General features: G+C 42.5%; 1 protein-coding gene across 2 annotated transcripts in view; it reads right to left on the bottom strand.

Moving 5' to 3' along the window:
• Nucleotides 1–17,860, bottom strand: part of VCF1 (VCP nuclear cofactor family member 1) — a 20,739-nt gene extending 2,879 nt beyond the window's left edge. Inside the window, exons 1-3 of one of the 2 annotated variants that reach the window (XM_066233988.1) lie at nucleotides 17,587–17,860; nucleotides 14,834–14,887; nucleotides 13,264–13,363 (exon numbers count right to left, since the gene is read on the bottom strand). In XM_066233988.1, the coding sequence (XP_066090085.1) occupies nucleotides 13,264–13,363; nucleotides 14,834–14,887; nucleotides 17,587–17,807 (375 nt within the window). In that variant the 5' untranslated portion in view covers nucleotides 17,808–17,860. The remainder of the gene's footprint in view (nucleotides 1–13,263; nucleotides 13,364–14,833; nucleotides 14,888–17,586) is intronic. The other variant, XM_066233989.1, reaches the window with a different exon arrangement.
• Nucleotides 17,861–17,969: the final 109 nt, after the last annotated feature.

Here is a 17,969-nt window from a genome sequence, read left to right on the forward strand (position 1 = left end):
TTTCAAGATAGATACTTTAAAAGCGCTTTTTAAAATACAGAAAATTACACCTAACAGTACATATACTGTAATCTACACGGGTATATGGGAATCACATGAGTCCTTTTACAATGCAATAAGCTTAGAGAAATTACAGTTATAATTTATAAAGGGACACTGGGTTGAGATCTAATTTACTTCAACTTTACTACTTAAAAATACGGGGTGGGACAAAAGTAGGTTTACAGTTCATATGGAAAATAACACCATAATTAATAAATAATGCAAGAATAAACAGTTTCATGCACTAACAACTGTAAACCTAGTTTTGTTGGACCCTGTATGCACACAAATGAGCCTGAAATGGCAAAGAAAGCATGATCACAAAAGACATCCATTACTAATAGGACTTAAACCAAGAACTGTCAAGGTCCCTGGGTCATCTGGAGCTACTTAACATAGGTCACACATCCTATCGCCTGTAGGTAGTAGGGAGTAGGAGACAACCTATCTTTCTACAATTAAAAAAATCATGAAAGCATCATAAATAGGCCGAGTGGCATCACATGGCAGGGTTAGCAGTAACAACTATATATACTTTTTTTAAAAAATTAAATGAGAGGGAGGCAGAGAGAGACTCCTGCATGTGCCCTGACCAGGATCCACCCAGCAAGCCCCTACCAGGCAATGCGCCACCTGGCTGGGCCGTAGCTCCAGTGCTCAGCAACCAAGCTATTTTCACACCTGAGGCATAGACCACGGAGCCATCCTCAGTGCCCAGGGCCAACTTAGCTCTAACCATTTGAGCTATGGCTGCGGGAGGGGGGGGAGAGAGAGAGAGAGAGAAAGAGAGAGAGAGGCAGGGAGGAGTGGAGAAGCAGATGATAGCTTCTCCTGTGTGCCCTGACCGGAAATCGAACCCAGAACTTCTATATGCTGGGCCGACGCTCCACCAGTAAGCCAACTAGCCAGGACCAATTATATATACTTAAAAGACGTAAGAGGTAAAAGCCAATTCAAAAACAAATTGCTTTCCATAAAAGCCACTCCTGACCTAGAGTATAACCTTAAAACTGTCACTGGTACACCTGGTGAGGTCATGAATGTTTAACAAGTAGGTTATCACACTAGATAAGAAACCCACCACACAGAAAACTTTGTTTCCTCTTAGACTGTTTTCTTTGTTTTTTGTTATAGGCACTGTCTGAAAATTAAGGCAAGAACTAGAATCAGTTTCTAGTAAGTCAACTGTCCTTCTCAAGTTCTATTTATTTCACAATATGACAGCAAAGATGACACTATTCTGAGAAAAGTTAAAAGTTCTTTTAACGTTAACAGGTTAGAAAAGATTTCTGTACAATAGCTATAAAAAAAAGGTGAGGGAGACACAAAGAAACCAGCAATTTCTAGTTCCTTTTAAATATCTTGAAACTTTATAATGACACATATAAAAATGTTTATTGTGGCCTTGTTTATAAGAGCTAAAAAATGCAAACAACCCAAATGTCTAACAAGAGAAACTTTAAATTATAAATATATAAAGTATAAATACATTAATTATAACTCACAACAATGAAATTCTATTCAGCTATTAATATACCCCCAAGGTAGAAAGAAGCCTTTAACATCTTTTTTACAGGTTACAAAACAGTAGATATGTCAGTTGGTTTTTTAATTTTTTTTTTAAATGTAGACATACATGCACAAAAATAGTCTGGAAGGGCCCTGGCTGGTAGAGTGTGGGCCCAGCGTGTGGATGTCCTGGGTTTGATTTATGGTCAGGGTACACAGGAGAAACAACCATCTGCTTCCCTCTCTCGTTTCTCTCTCTTCCCTACCCCACAGCCATGGCTTAATTGGTTTAAGCAAGTTGGCCCCAGCCCTGAGGATGGCTCCATGGAGTCTCTGCCTCAGGTGCTAAAAAATAGCTTAGTTGCCAAGCAACCACCCTAGATGGGCAGAGCATCACCTATAGGGGGCTAGGGGGAAGTGCAAGCGGGAGTCTCTGTCTCCCCTCCTCTCACACACACAAAAAAAAAAGGAAAAAGAAAAATAGTCTGGAAGGATGTATGTGCCAAAATATCTAGAATTTGGGCCTATTTTTTAAAGTATCTTTATTGTCTACAGCTTCTACAAAAAATATTTCTCTTAAAAAACTGATTATGAGTGAGAATACTACAAAATAGAGATCTTAGTTACTTCTAACTTCAAGACTGGGAGCTAACAATATATATCAATATTGTCAATAAGATTTTAGGAAGACTCTGGCCTCACTGAACTACTTAAGAACTTAAAAACTGCTTCAGTTGTATTCACTTGCATTGAAGAGGCCAACGATAGTTTCAAACTAATAAAAGGCAGCCTATGTAAGACAACCAGAATGGGAATCCGGTGAATACACTTAATATGTTATTTTTTTTTTTCTTTTTTTGTATTTTTCCAAAGCTGGAAACAGGGAGGCAGTCAGATTCCCGCATGCGCCTGACTGGGATCCACCCAGCATGCCCACCAGGGGCGATGCTCTGCCCATCTTGGGGCATCGCTCTGCCGCAATCAGAGCCATTCTAGCGCCTGAGGCAGCGGCCACAGAGCCATCCTCAGCACCCAGGCAAACTTTGCTCCAGTGAAGCCTTGGCTGTGGGAGGGGAAGAGAGAGACAGAGAGGAAGGAGAGGGGGAGGAGTGGAGAAGCAGATGGGCGCCTCTCCTGTGTGCCCTGGCCGGGAATTGAACCCGGGACTCCTGCACGCCAGGCCGACACTCTACCACTGAGCCAACCGGCCAGGGCCTCTTTTTACTTTTTACAGAGTCAGAGAGAGGGATAGATAGGGACAGACAGACAGGAATGGAGAGAGATGAGAAGCATCAATCATCAGGGTTTTTTTTTGTTTGTTTGTTTGTTGTATTTTTTCTGAAGTTAGAAATGGGGAGGCAGTCAGACACCTGCAAGCACCCAGCCGGGATCCACCCGGCATGCCCACCAGGGGGCGATGCTCTGCCCATCTGGGGCATCGCTCTGTTGCAACCAGAGCCATTCTAGCACCTGAGGCAGAGGCCATAGAGCCACCCCCAGCGCCCGGGCCAACTTTGCTCCAATGGAGCCCTGGCTGTGGGAGAGGAAGAGAGAGACAGAGAGGAAGGAGAGGGGGAAGGGTGGAGAAGCAGATGGGCACTTCTCCTGTGTGCCCTGGCCGGGAATCCTGCATGCCAGGCTGATGCTCTACCACTGAGCCAACCAGCCAGGGCCTCAATCATCAGTTTTTTGTTGTGGCACTTTAGTTGTTCACTGATTGCTTTCTCATATGTGCCTTGACCGTGGGGCTAGGGCAGACCGAGTAATCCCTTGCTGGAGCCAGCGACCTTGGGTCCAAGCTGGTGAGCTTTTTGCTCAAACCAGATGTGCCTGCGCTCAAGCTGGCAACCTCGGGGTCTTGAACCTGGGTCCTCCGCATCCCAGTCCAACGCTCTACCCACTGCGCCACCGCCTGGTCAGACTCATATGTTATTTTAATACACAGAAAACCTGAGATACATACTACTGTCATCAGGTAAAAATAATACATCTCTTTCAAGATACTCTGGCTCTATTTTCTGCCAATTCAAGTCTTCTCACTATCGGAGAGGTTTTCGGGAGTACCTCACAAAGACTGACCAGTGTTTTTCAAATAGAAGGTAGAACCCATTTGGTGGGTAGCAACCAGTATTAAAAAAAGAAACTATAGAGTATAATATGGTAATGGTAACTGTTCTGTGAAACTTTTTTCAATTATTCACAAATATATTTGGTATGTACTAGATCATAAAACATTTCTATGGGACACGGTCAAAAATGAAAGTTATTGGAATCTGTCTTAACACTGTCAGCCAAAGAGGTCTACCTTATGAAATAAAGGAAAGATCATCATTTACTTTAAAGCCTAAAGGCATAAAATCAAATGTTAACTATTAGTGCTTTAAGATATACACAGAAGTAAATTGTTTCGTCTAACAAAATCAAAGAGTTGAAATAGGGAAAAGCAGTCGTATTTTCCGCACTGAGCAGAACTTCTGAGTAGGAAATCCTTGGGGCAGGAGGGCCACTACTTGCCGCACGGTTTTGAGAACTGGTAGGTACAGAAGTGTTTACCTTGTTACAATTCCTGTTCTTTTAGATCTGAGCAGGTTCTTTTACTGACAGAGCCCAGGAACTCTGGGACTGAGAAAGATTCGTCAGATAGGAACCCTGTCCCCAGGCTCCTGATTCCTTACAGAGACTGCTTATCACACAGTTTATCCAAACCCAGTTACAAGGCGTGTTTCTTTTCTCTGAATTTTCAATTTGGACTGAGTGCTGACACTGACCAGAGTATTGTCAATAACAACTTTGTATAACAATTAAGAGAGAATCAAGTCATAGCTATGAAATAAAAACCCCTTGCAATAAGCACAATAGGTTAAATTTATGAAGATTCTGACCAAGAGTCTTCCTCTCTAAACATACAAAAGCAACTCATAAGAATCCTGTGGCGAGGTCTGTGTGAAAAGGGAGGATTTTCAGTTAGCTAGGACAGAAATAAAACCTGCCTGTATGCCCTGGTAACTACAGATGCCAGGGTAAGACCCAGAAGAATGTAATCTCTTTTAGAATCACCTGGAGGCTTTTTAAATAGTGTACATGCCCGGGTCCCAGCTCAGGAAACCTGGCTCAAGTAGGCACATTACTCTGATGTCCAACCACTGTGCAAACAATTGTGAGGGTGTCTGCTGAGTAGTGGGAGGCACTGCATTAGGGCTCCCATCATTTATCTACTGAGCTTCATCAAGAATATGGTGGAATACAACTGGTGGTAAGGACAGTACACGGCCACTGCAGTGACAGGAATCGAGCAACAGGTGTGGATGAAGTGAGCTAGGAGAGGCCCCTTAAAATGGATGGTGTCTGAACTGGGCCTCGGGGATGAGGACGAATCTTTATAAGGAGGGTGTCACAAACCCGGAGAACAGTAAGCAAGATCAGGAGTGCTCTGAGAGGAAAAGCTAACGGTGTAGTGTGGCTGCGCTCACTACCGAATGCGCTAGTGAGACAAATGTACTTGAGAGGCCATGGCCAGATCGTTAAGTGTCCAAAGTCCAGAGAAACAGTTCCAGGCCTGTACTTAGGAGTGAGTATGCCAGAGATCTGTTAGATAAATGAGGTCCGGACGACCGAGCAGAGGCCAACATCAAGCAGCAGAGCAGGCCAGCATGAGGACAGTGGTTATCAATGTCAATGAAGGTATGTGTCACAGCCCAGAGGGAGATGGAAATGGAGACATCCAGGTTGACACCAAACACCTGGATATAGCTGATCCTTGAATAAATGCAGAGGGGTGAGAGGTGTGGGGGGTAGGTAAGGGTCGCTGAGACCCTGTGTAATCAAAAACCCGCATATTCCTCCTGACTCCCCCAAAACTTAAACTAATAGCACACTGCTGACCGGAAGTCTTACTGAAAAAATAATCGATTGATGTATTTTGTATGTTATATACTATACTCATATAATAAAGCTTAAAAAAAGCTATTTAGAAAATCATAAGGAAAATACACTTACAGTACTATACATACAATATTTACTTTAAATAGACCTGCACAGCCTGACCAGGCAGTGGTGCAATGAATAGAGCGTCGGACTGGGATGCGGAGGACCCAGGTTCAAGACCCCGAGGTTGCCAGCTTGAGTGCGGGCTCATCTGGTTTGAGCAGAGCTCACCAGCTTGGACCCAAGGTTGCTGGCTCAAGCAAGGGGTTACTCAATCTGCTGTAGCCCCACGGTCAAGGCATATATGAGAAAGCAATCAATGAACAACTAAGGTGTCACAACAAAAAACTGATGATTGACACTTCTCATCTCTCTCCATTCCTGTCTGTCTGTCCCTATCTATCCCTCTCTCTCTCTCTCTGTTTCTGTAAAAATAAATAAATAAATGGACCTGCACAGTTCAAATCCAGGCTGTTCAAGGATCAAGTGGACTTGGTGCTCAGTACAAGTCTGACAAATGGAGTGCTGATGAGCCTTGAGAAAAGCTCTGCAGCGTCAAGAGGAAGCCAGGACTGAGGGAAGAGAGGAGTGGAGTGGAGAGAGGCAGAAGGGAAGGCAGCAGTGAGGTGAGGGGAAACAGGTGGAGATGAGAGGGAAGGAAAGCGTGCCTGAGTTGGCCAGTGAAGGAAGCAGTGCTATGAAGACTCAAGACATGCAAAGGGGGGTCCAAAGTGGTAGCAGCAGCTTTCAGAATCCTTGCTAGACTGCAGAGCACATCAAGGCCGGGGGACACTTCCTGCCCTTCAGCAGAGGAAGAAGACCTGTAAATCGTGATGCAGAGGACAGGGAAACTGAGGAAGTTCATTTCCTTAGTCCATAGGGCTCAAACTCTTTGTCCTTCGGCTAAGCCCACCTTTATTAACCCAGGGCGGGAAGTCAGTGTTAGAGATAATCCATAAATACCCGTGGTAGAAAAGAATCAACCCCAAATACTACTGCTGCTGCTAACCTTTAGAAAGCCCCCAGGCAGAATGTTAATTACTAAGTCTCTATGCTTCACAAAAAGAACCAGAACATGTGTGTATTATTTATTATCTAGAGCTGTATGCCTTCTCTTCATAATTAAAAAAGCAGATCAACAACATATTTTATTTTCTTTCAAGTCCCAGCTTCCCCTCATAGCCAATCTCCCCACTCACAGGTGCTTTTAATTTATAGGAGCCTCAAAAAGAAAAAAATCTCACTGTATACGCTGCATGCCTGGAGTCATAATGAAGGTCATTCTACCACTGTGGTAGAATCTGGATTAAATGTAAGAGATGATATTAGCCAAGTTGACTGGAGCATCTGATATAAAATCCTATGCTTCCAAAATGCTTAATGATGTAAGAGAGCTCCCAGTCTGCTTATACAGTGAGACAGTAAAATTCCAAATGAATTCAGTAGGTTATTTAAACCACATTCTGGCCTTGGCCAACGGTTGGCTCAGCAGTGGTAGAGTGTCAGCCTGGCATGTGGAAGTCCTGGGTTCAATTCCCAGTCAGGGCACACAGGAGAAGTGACCTTCTATTTCCCTAACCCACACCCTTCTCCCCCCCCCCCCCCCATGGCTGGATTGGTTCGAGTGAGCTGGCCTCAGGTGCTGAAGATGGCTCGTGGCCTCTGCCTCAGGCGCTAACAAAATGGCTCCACTGATGAGCAATGGAGCAACGGCCTCAGATGGGCAGAACATTGCCCCCTAGTGGGCTTGCTGGGTGGATCCTGGTCGGGAAACATGCGGTAGTCTCTCTCTGCCTCCCCTCCTCTCACTAAAATAATAAATAAATAAATAAACTACTTTCTAAAGACGCAAGGATAGAAAATGTGTGGTCACTTTCTGTGTCAATACTTATAAAGCTGGACTACATACATAATGTGTATCAAGTTCCTTTGTAATTAAAATGTCCTATAATCTATCACTTCATTTTGTTTAAATTAAAACATGCCAAAAAATAACCCGCAACTGTACAAAAATGCATGCATGAATGGACCTTTATTATTTTAGACTTAACGTCCAATTTCAATATGAAATGCTTGGGGCAGCTTGTGATGCTGGAAGTTGATGTTATGTTGTGAGGCATCTGTATTAGGCTTGCTCACAGGGCTACCAGCTGTAACCACTTCGCCTGATTGGTGCATGGGTGTGTATCAGCCCCACACGTGTATGGCCTATATAAGGTTACGGGTGCTTGCGCAGAGAAAGATGGGAGATTGTGGATGTATGGATTGCCCGCCTGCCCGCTGCTGTGAGGGACCATTTTGCTGTTTGTTTGCGTGAGAGGTGGTTTCCCCTGCCTGTGTGCTTGTCCACAGTTGTGAGACTCTATTAAATGGAATGGCCCGATGCTTTCTGGCTCCGCAGTTTTTCTACCATCTGCCTGAATCCAATGTGAACCTGCCTGGCCTGAACCTCTGGCATTACACATATATACAAACATTTCAAGGACTTAAACTATGACCAAAGTTTCTTAAGATTTACAGTACAAACTCAACTAACTTTGGAAAGGACTGCTCCTCCATTTTGAATGGAACTTTTTAGATGTTAATCTGCTACAGAGTTTTCAACACATAACCCTGACAGTGTTACCCAAAACAGTTCTCTCTTGGGATGTGCCTTCTACTGTACAACAGAATAAAGATGAGAAAGGGTAAAAGCTAAGAGCCTTAAGAACCTTTGAAAAATAATGTGAAATAGTCCATTGTCATCTAAATTCACACTATTAAAAAGAATCGTCTAACATTCAGCTCATTCTAATTCTTAAAACAGATAGATTTACAGTTCTAATTTTAACGATACACAGATTCTCCAGGTTCTGTTATGTCTTAATTTGCCATGCTTCTACACTCCCATAAGAATACCCTTGGGATTTTAGGATTATGACATCAAAAACATTCTTGCCCAGGCCAGTTGGCTCAGTGGTAGAGTGTCGGCCCAGCATGTGGATGCCCTGGGTTCAATTCCCAGTCAGAGCACACAGGAGACACACCTATCTGCTTCTCCATTTCACCCCTCTCACTTCTTTCTCTCTTCTCCTCCCCTCCTGTAGCCATGGCTAGATTGGAGAGAGTTGGCCCTGGGTACTGAGGATGGCTCCATGGTCTCCACCTCAGGTACTAAAAAAATGGCTCCAGTTGCAACGGAGCAGCAACCCCAAATGGGCTTGCTGAGTAGATCCTGGTCAGGGCACATGTGAGAGTGTCTCGGCCTCCCCTCCTCTCACTAAAAAAAAAAAAAATCCCTTTTGTAGAAAAGGCAGGGTCTGTTCCAGGTAAGCCACTTCTGTTTCATCTCCACCTTCACTCTCTACTTGTTACTTCACAATGAGCTAAAAAGTCAAAACAGTCTTAGATACAGATATACAAGGGATGGGAATCTTGTGAAAAGGCACTCCCTTCACTGACTCAGCAGCAGCACTTTCACAAAGCATACACCCAAGGATTACATGGAAGCGTCTAGTGTATTTTGTAGATAAGGGTATTGAAACTGAAGACAAAGAGCATTACTCCTACAAGATACAATTCAAACCAAAAAGGCTAGCCCCTAAAAAAGCAGTTCTCAACCTGTGGGTCGCGACCCCGGCGGGGGTCGAACGACCAAAACACAGGGGTCGCCTAAAGCCATCGGAAATACATATTTTATTTAAAAATGTATTGTATAATAAATATGTATTTTCCGATTGTATAATAAATATGTATTTTCCAATTGTATAATAAATATGTATTTTCCGATTGTATAATAAATATGTATTTTCCGATTGTATAATAAATATGTATTTTCCGATTGTATAATAAATATGTATTTTCCGATTGTATAATAAATATGTATTTTCCGATTGTATAATAAATATGTATTTTCCAATTGTATAATAAATATGTATTTTCCGATGGCTTTAGGCGACCCCTGTGTTTTGGTCGTTCGACCCCCGCCGGGGTCGCGACCCACAGGTTGAGAACCGCTGCCCTAAAAAAATAAACTAGTAAGTTAAATCTAGCCAGTTCCTACTCATCCAAATAATTATCAAAGATCAGGGAATGTCACTACCATTGTACAGGACCCAACAGAAAGACACAAAGTGACAAATCATTTCACTTCTTGCTCACCAAGAGAAAAACAAGCCTGACTTAAGACATTAACTAACACGATTCATACAATATGGCTTCACAAAAAAGATTTTTATTCTTATGCTAGTAATTTATACCCCAATTTAGAAAACAGTAACATGAGGCTCACTGTCACTAAAGTTAAAATTCAAGATTTTCAAACACCAATTAGATTTTTGCAAAAACAATAAAACACTAGACCCCAAAGTTTCATTTTTTTCAGACAGAAATTTAAAATGGCTGTCTAGCTAATATGTCATAGCACTGACTTGGCAAAACACTTTCCAGCTAGTCTGTTTCTACAACTGCAGAGCAGCGGGAGACCTCACTGCCCTGGATCCAGTCAGCAGTCTCTCCGAACCGCCAACGTGAGGAGCACGCTCTCAAGCTCTGGGCTCACTGACTGGCTCTTACTTGCTTGTAGCTTTGGGCAAGTGAGTATTGTTCTGTGTCCTAATTTTTCCATCTGAAAAGAAACTACTGAAATGACAGGAAGAAAATGTGCAAGTAAAAGTTTCTTTCTACATAACTCATCGGGGAAGTCCGTTCCCATTCTCAGCTTCACAGCATCTAGGAACAAAGAGGCATGTGCTATCTCCACTTTTCAGGTAATTGTAATTTACTTGTGGCATAGCTGAACAGAAATCAAACACCTCGTACCTTACTTTCCAGTACTTGCCAATATTATTACATTTAGGAGAAAATGGTAACTTTTAAATCTCTCTTAGAATTAAAACAAGTTCTTTCCAAATGAATGTTCTTCAAATCACAAAAAGAATTCTAAAATTATTTCAGATTTTAGGAAAGACAAAGGAAACAGTTTCTCTTAATCTTAAGAAAACCTACCTCTGCCCTACCTTAGAATTAAAAGGTAACATTTTCATTAATAAGAATTTGTTATATAAATTAATAATCCATTTATAATGAATCATTTTATTTTCCCTTTTAAACACAACTGTCAAAAGGCAGCCAAATACCCCTAAACTTGCTATTTTTGAGTTATAAGCATCATGATCTATTCCAGTGGTGATAATTCAATTATTTAGGGCTTCATTTTCCATTTTAAAGACTTTTCCTTGCCTTTTGCTTCTCGAGCTCTCCCTGGGTTCCCGGGGCCCTCGTGACTTGTTAACACACCACTGGGGAAGCACAGCCCTAGCTACTCACTCAGATGGCTGATAAAGGTTCAGCGCACAAAACTGAAACAGAGGGTCACAACTCCTTTGAGGGCAACTGGTGAGTTCAGATTATCACGACACATAAAAAGGACCTGTACTGATCGTGAATTAGAACAAAGTCCCTCATCAGACTAATGATTTACAGAGTGGTTTAACCACTGAGCTTCTTTGGACAAGTAAGAACAAGACATACGAACCTGCAGGGTGAGTAACAACACTGTTTTCTTCCATGATATCAGTACAGAGGTTTTAGAAAGGTAATCAAGGTCATTTTCTACAAACAGCAATTAAAACAAAACTATACTAGGAATTTCACTAAAAATAAGAGATCAGAAATGTTTAATTTTCTAAACATGGTGATTTATATTCTTGTTTTCAGGCACCAAAGCTAAATACAATTTAGGGAAAAAAGACCAATACAAAGAGTTAGACCTACTACTTACTATACTTTCAAATGAATGTCAATCTCATATGGTGAATTTACATACAGATATAAGTAAAGAAATATTCATGCTGACACCGTGAAAGTATTTACTACATACTCTCTTAAGCAGGGGTCCCCAAACTTTTTATACAGGGGGCCAGTTCACTGTCCCTCAGACTGTTGGAGGGCCGGACTATAAAAAAACTATGAACAAATCCCTATGCACACTGCACATATCTTATTTTAAAGTAAAAAAACAAAACGGGAACAAATACAATATTTAAAATAAAGAACAAGTAAATTTAAATCAACAAACTGACCAGTATTTCAATGGGAACTATGCTCCTCTCACTGACCACCAATGAAAGAGGTGCCCCTTCCAGAAGTGCAGCGGGGGCCGCATGCGGCCCGCGGGCCGTAGTTTGGGGACCCCTGCTCTTAAGGAACAGCCTTATAATTCAAAAGAATAATGGAGACTCAACTACTGTTACAGTTTTAACACTGAATGATCATGGAAGCCTCTCCTCTCTGGTCTTTCATCCATGAGATTCCCCAATTACCACAGTAAATAAAGCTCAATAACTTTTCTATTAATCATTTTTTTTAAAAAAAATTTATCTACAAGATTTGAGAAAGAGGAAGGGAGAAAGCAGGACAGACACAGGAACATCTATTTCTGTATGTGTCCTGACTAGGGATCGAACTGGCAACCTCTGTGCTTCAGGGTAATGCTCTAACCAACTGAGCTATCTGGCCAGGGCTGTTAATCATTTTTTAAAAAGGAAGAAAAACTGTGATAGGAAGATTTTTTAAAGGAAAGATAAAAGATAAAAGCTATAGAAACTCAAGTCTCTGAATAGAAGGATCTATCTGCACTTTTCATTAATTGTTCCTGAATGAGATTATCCCACAAGAGCCTTATAATCTCCCACCCCGGGGGGAGTTACTTTGGATTTCTGACAAAGACCGGATATAGGTCAAGTCCTATTGTCAAGAACTAATTAAATTACAGATTACCTGTTTGTGCAAAAATTATGATGGGAATCTTTGCCATTGAGGAGTTTCCCTGTTGGGGTGCTAAACTTAAGGGTCCAAATCATTAGGCACCTAATTTAACAGGAGTGTCACTTTTATGTGAGCTTCCTTTCTGCACTGGGTATCAGTCGTTCGAGTGCACAGAGAGTGTCTCCCTCTCTATTCTCTCTCTATGTGCCTCCCGTAGTGCTTTTTAGAACAACATAATGAAAAAGCCCTGACCGGCTGGCTCAGTGGTAGAGCATCATCCTGGCGTGTGGAAGTCCCAGGTTCAATTCCCAATCAGGGCACACAGGAGAAGTGACTACCCCCTCTTCCTTCTCTCTATCTCTCTCTTCTCCTCCCACAGCCATGGCTCGGTTGGAACAAGTTGGCCCTGGCGCTAAGGATAGTTCCATGTTGTCACCTCAGGTGCTAAAATAGCTCAATTGCTGAGCAATGGAGTAACAGCCCCAGATGGCCAGAGCACTGCCCCATAGGGGGTTGCTGGGTGGATCCCGGTCAGGGCATATAAAACAGGGAGTCTGTCTGTCTATCTCCTGGCTTCTCACTTAAAAGAAAAAAAAAAAAAAAGAACACAATGAAAAAGCAACAAAACACTGAAAAATGGGATTCTGCATACATATTATATATTCTCAATGCTTATAGTTTTTTTTAAAGATAAGTGAATTGAAGCAATAAAATATGCTTGCCTTAATGACAAAAAAGAAAATAAGCTGGTTTCTGAAATATCAAATAGGGGGTTCAAAGGGCTTGCAAAGGTTCATGAAACTGCTAACAAATACAAATTTGGGGGAAAGTATGTATGACTAGTGCAGACATAAACCGTTTGGCCGAGGAGTGGGTACAGAGCTTCCTCAAAGGGGCCATGGCTCAAGGAAAGGTTGAAACCACTGCAATCAAGTAAATCATATTTATTTAATCAGAGAATTTTAATTACACAGAAGAAATTGGGTTATTTAGCGAAAGCAGTGAAACCAGCAGAGCAGAGATGCTGACCATACTTCCTACCTCTGTGTCCCAGGAATCATGAAAGACAGGGTTTCTACTACTCCTTTTGGTCTGAGGGGGAAGATGGTGGTCTTCTTCATTGCCATTCCTTCTCCTTTTCCTGAAATTAAATCACAAGGAGAAAAAGAATAATCGAACAATTCCTCTTTCAGACACACTTAAAATAGTAAAACATGACAACATAAATCTATCTGCCCTCCAGCCTGAGAAAATGGAATTCATCGTATAATATCCCAACAGGTTAAAATGGGAAGTACACCGTCACTAGGCACAAAGGGCAAAAACATCAAGAGCAGCAGAAAGATCAGGCTTATATTAGTGTGACTACTTTCAATAGAGAAGCTTGATAATTTTAAATGCCTACCGTGCGTAAGTAAGAGCACAGAGACTGTAACGACTGGGCTTTCAAACTCCACCTAATGCAGGTTATCTTCCTTCTACAGTTACTGAAATTACAACTCCAAGTTACTTAATTTTACTCCCTCCCATAGGAACACTGAGATAGGAATGGCTGCCGTTGCCTATTTTACCCTTAAAATCCATATATATAGGTGGTTCTATATAGGAATATCTAGAGGTTCATGGTAGCCAATGATCTTTAGTTCTTTTTCATCCCTGATTTCGTCCAATTACCACTTTAAACAAAAGCTCTATGTCCTCTAAAGTATTAAATTGCTTTTCTAGACAATCACTGGAAAGGCTGCTCTTGGACACAAACTCAATTATTTAGGCTACGGCACCTACTGTTATGACAGAAATTACTTCACCAGATTGTCTCTTTGAGACTGTAGCACAAGCTGCTTAAAATGTCTAGGTTTAAAGAAAAACCAGACACCTTTCTCAGGTAAGTGTTCTCAGATGTGCAATAGAAACATTCTACACAAGGGTCAAGTGTTGTTTGTCAGAAAAACTGCTAAACCCCAACTAGAAAAAAATAAATTAGAGGAGGTTTAATTTTTGGTAAAAATGCCTGGAACTGCGCTGTCCAATATGGTAGCCACTAGCATATGTGGATACTTTCATTTAAATTAAATTAAATAATCCAGTCCCTTAGTCACAACAGCCACACTTCAGCTAGTGGCAACTGTACTGAGTGATTAGTACAGACAATAGGAGGCTCCCATCCCTACATAAAATGCTGAAGGGCAGTGCTGACTAGAGGACAGTTTATACAAAGCAGCATAATTCTACAACAGTGAAAACTCTTAAAGGTTCATTTTTAGAGCAAGAGTGAAAAACAACTTTTTGGAAAGTACTGAATTTAAGCATATACTATCTTCCAGTTCTATAACTTCTGTGAGAGTAGGGTGGCTTATTGGGGCAGGCCCTTAATCCTAAAGTTTTGAGTTGAGGTCTAGATATTAAAGAAACTATCACTCTGAGCTCAATTTCCCACACTCTGCAACATTCTGCTGCTAATGAGTCTGATCCAGTACCCGCTTGGAATGATAAATAGTGGGTGTGTGGTTCTGATAAAGCATGAACCAACCAACCGGCACAGGGCTACACCATTTATCTCATACTAAGGCCCAGCTCTTTGTAGAGTAAGATCATTATTTCTGCTCCCTACCTTTCTCCCAGGAGGTCACACCATAGCTGCACATTATTTTGAAGTACTGGGAAGCTAAAAATTAGATGAATACCAGATTTTAATAACCATTAAATAGATGTCATTATCATAGATTTGAGCCAAGAATTTACTACTGTCACCCTAATAAGACCAGAAAATGTTCATGGGAATATGAAGAAGTTACAGAGCAATGTCTAATGAAAGGTCAGTTGACATCCAAAGAGAAACTCATGAAATGGCAGTATGTTGGTCCTCAAACTCTTTTATCAATGTGACAACAGCTGATTGTGCTTTGGGCCGCTAAATCGCTCTTACCAAACTTAGGAGCCTGACCAAAACTTTCCCATTTCCTCATTTATAATGGGGACTATAATCATTCCAGTGACAAGAATATGAATGTTAAGGTTGCAAAGCAGAGACTAAGAACAGAGGGTGGGCTGGTTAAGTACCACAATTATCTCTTTGAGCCTGGTGGAGACCCTTTCTTTTGGATGGAATTGGATTAAGAATGAGCTCTACTTGTTCTTCAATTCTCCTTTTTCTAGGCTCTTTGCATATTTTATCCCTGAAACATTCTTCTTTCAACAATATCATTAATAATTGGCAAGATTACAGCTTCACGCTCAAGCCTATTCACACAGTCAGATTACAGCTTTCAACATTAATACACAGACCAGGTTATAATTTTAGCAGCCAACCTATAATTGATTATATTCTTCCTAGCCATCTAGTTAGATTATTGTTTAGTATCTGTTACTTCTAAGGATAGCTGATTACATCACTTTTCATCATTTCATTTCTTTCCAATTTTCCTGTCATCTACAGAAGAAACCCTGAAGAATAGAGACTAGTGGTTTTCAAAAAAAATTTAAGTAGCAGAACCCTTTCTTTCTACTGGTGAAAAAAAAAATCCCTCAATGTACGAGATAAAGGATCTGTTTTGGTTAAGGGCTTCCTTGCCCCACACTCACTTCTCTATGGCCATCCCATTATACTGTGGAACAGTTGGAAAAACCACCATTTTGACCAATCCGTAATCTTAAAATTGAGGAAACAGAACCAGAGAAGTGAATTAACTTGGAATTACCAAGAAAGCTGGAACTGGCCAGAGCTGGTTCATCGTGCACCACGAAACATGGGGTGAAGGGAAAAGTAGGTAAGAAACCCCTGTCCAAACCAAACAACCTCTTTTATAGCAAATAAGTTACCAGTAGAAACATGTTGACATTGTGTACTAGAGAAAAGGAATCTGCTATGAGTATAAACGCATTCAGAGCATTCGTGTATGATGTTAGATAAAAGGAATGTTTGTAGGAAATATTTTGACTTTTTCAGATATGTGAGACATCCCAAGAGACTATCAGAAAACCATACACTGGGTTTGAGAAGGAAAAAAAAATGGCAGTCAAATCAGGTTTACTATATTTAAGGACCTGTTACTAATTCTAACTACATGTCAGTGGTCATTGGGCCTCTAATGTTCAATTTATTCCACTCTTATTTTCTGTATAAGAAGGCTTTATTCCTCATTCACTATATGACCCAAATCAATAACCCCATGCAGAAGTCTGAGGAACCAATAGCTTTTCACTACTGGACCAAGTAACCTCAGGAAGCTTTCCAGAATTTTAATGCCATAAATTAAATATCCTCCAGAGCAGGGTCCTCATGGAAGGACTGTCAGTTACATTCAGAGCCAATGAAAACACAGAACCAGAAAAGAGCATAATCTGTCAGGGCAATCCTATTTTATTCACTTAAACCTCACTGAGACTATTATTAAAGGAAAGCTCAGTGAACCTGGGAAGGCCCAGGTAAATCAGCTCTTTAAATTTGTGTCCTCGTCAGAAAAATGTAAGAGGTGGGCTTTGTCATGTACAGGTTTTCACTTCAAACTCCACAATGAGGGATTTCTCTAATTTGAAATAAAGCTGATCCTCTTCATTCTGGGGTACCCCATCCCAAATTTCTCCTCCTTAGTCACAGAGGTAACTAATACAAAAAAAAAAAGAAAAGAAAAGAAAAGAAAAAGAAAAAGAATGGCAGCGTGGTTTGGGCTCTACTCATGTCAAGCAAGCCTAAAACCCCTCACCCAGGTCCGAGGCCAGGCTCCGTGGAAAAGTAGAGCATCGCGATATAATACTCCCTCCCGCCTTCGGAGTCAAACGGCTCCGTATCCAAACAGTTTAGAATCCAGTCTATTCCAAAGGCTACGGCCAGAGAGCCTCCACCAGCCTCTTCGGTCACTGCCCTTCCGTGTTAACAACCGTCCAGGGCACAAATTTTCAGTCTAACCTAATCCCTCCCGGCCGCAGGGTTAAACCCAATCCTTCTTTCTGACCTTGGGGAGCCGGCAGCTCCCCGCCCCGTCCCCTCACAGACGCACCAGAGGCTCCCACTCGAAGATCAGACATTCCTCCCCTCCCCCCACTCTCCTAAATTTAGGACAGGGACGCTTTAGGGCTACCGTCTCTCTTCCGGGACCGACCACACTTCAGCCCAAATAGATAAAGACGGGGGTGGGGGGGGACGGAGTTCGGGGGAGACCGAGTCAATCCACTAGTACCCTCAGGGATGAGGCACCGAAGCACAAGCACATCCCGCTCCCCCTCCTCCCCCGGAATCAGACCACTCAGAATAAAGACACGGAGGGCCCACGCTCGCTCGGACCCCGCTTGATGTGCCCCCCTCGAATCCATCCTCCAAGACAGAGATGAGGGGCTGGGAAGGAAGGGGGGTCCCTACGGTCTCACCTGGGGCGGAGGCGCTCGCTCATGGCAGCCGGTGGAGGGGAGCGACGCCGAGCCGCTCCGCGAGAAGAGGGAACAGAGGGTGTTGTGTTTCGGCGGCCGCCACGCCCACCTCCTCGGGCCTTGGCTCTCGTCGCGGCACGGGTGGACTCTGCCGGCAGTGAGTACCCCTCCGGGGGACCCGTACCACGGCTACTTCCGGCGTCTGCTTCGCGCCCCCCCATGTCGCAGCCGCCGTGGTACCGCCCTCTCGCGGCTGCGCAGTGACGCAATTGGGCCGCGCCGACCGGTAACCCCGCCCACAGGAAAAGGCAGGCTTGGAGGAGGAGGGGCTAATGGGAGCTTCTGGGAGAAAAGGACCTCGTTAGAGGTGGCCAGAACTTTCG

This window comes from Saccopteryx bilineata, chromosome 6, assembly GCF_036850765.1.
Source record: "Saccopteryx bilineata isolate mSacBil1 chromosome 6, mSacBil1_pri_phased_curated, whole genome shotgun sequence".
NCBI classification, from domain to species: Eukaryota; Metazoa; Chordata; class Mammalia; order Chiroptera; family Emballonuridae; genus Saccopteryx; species Saccopteryx bilineata.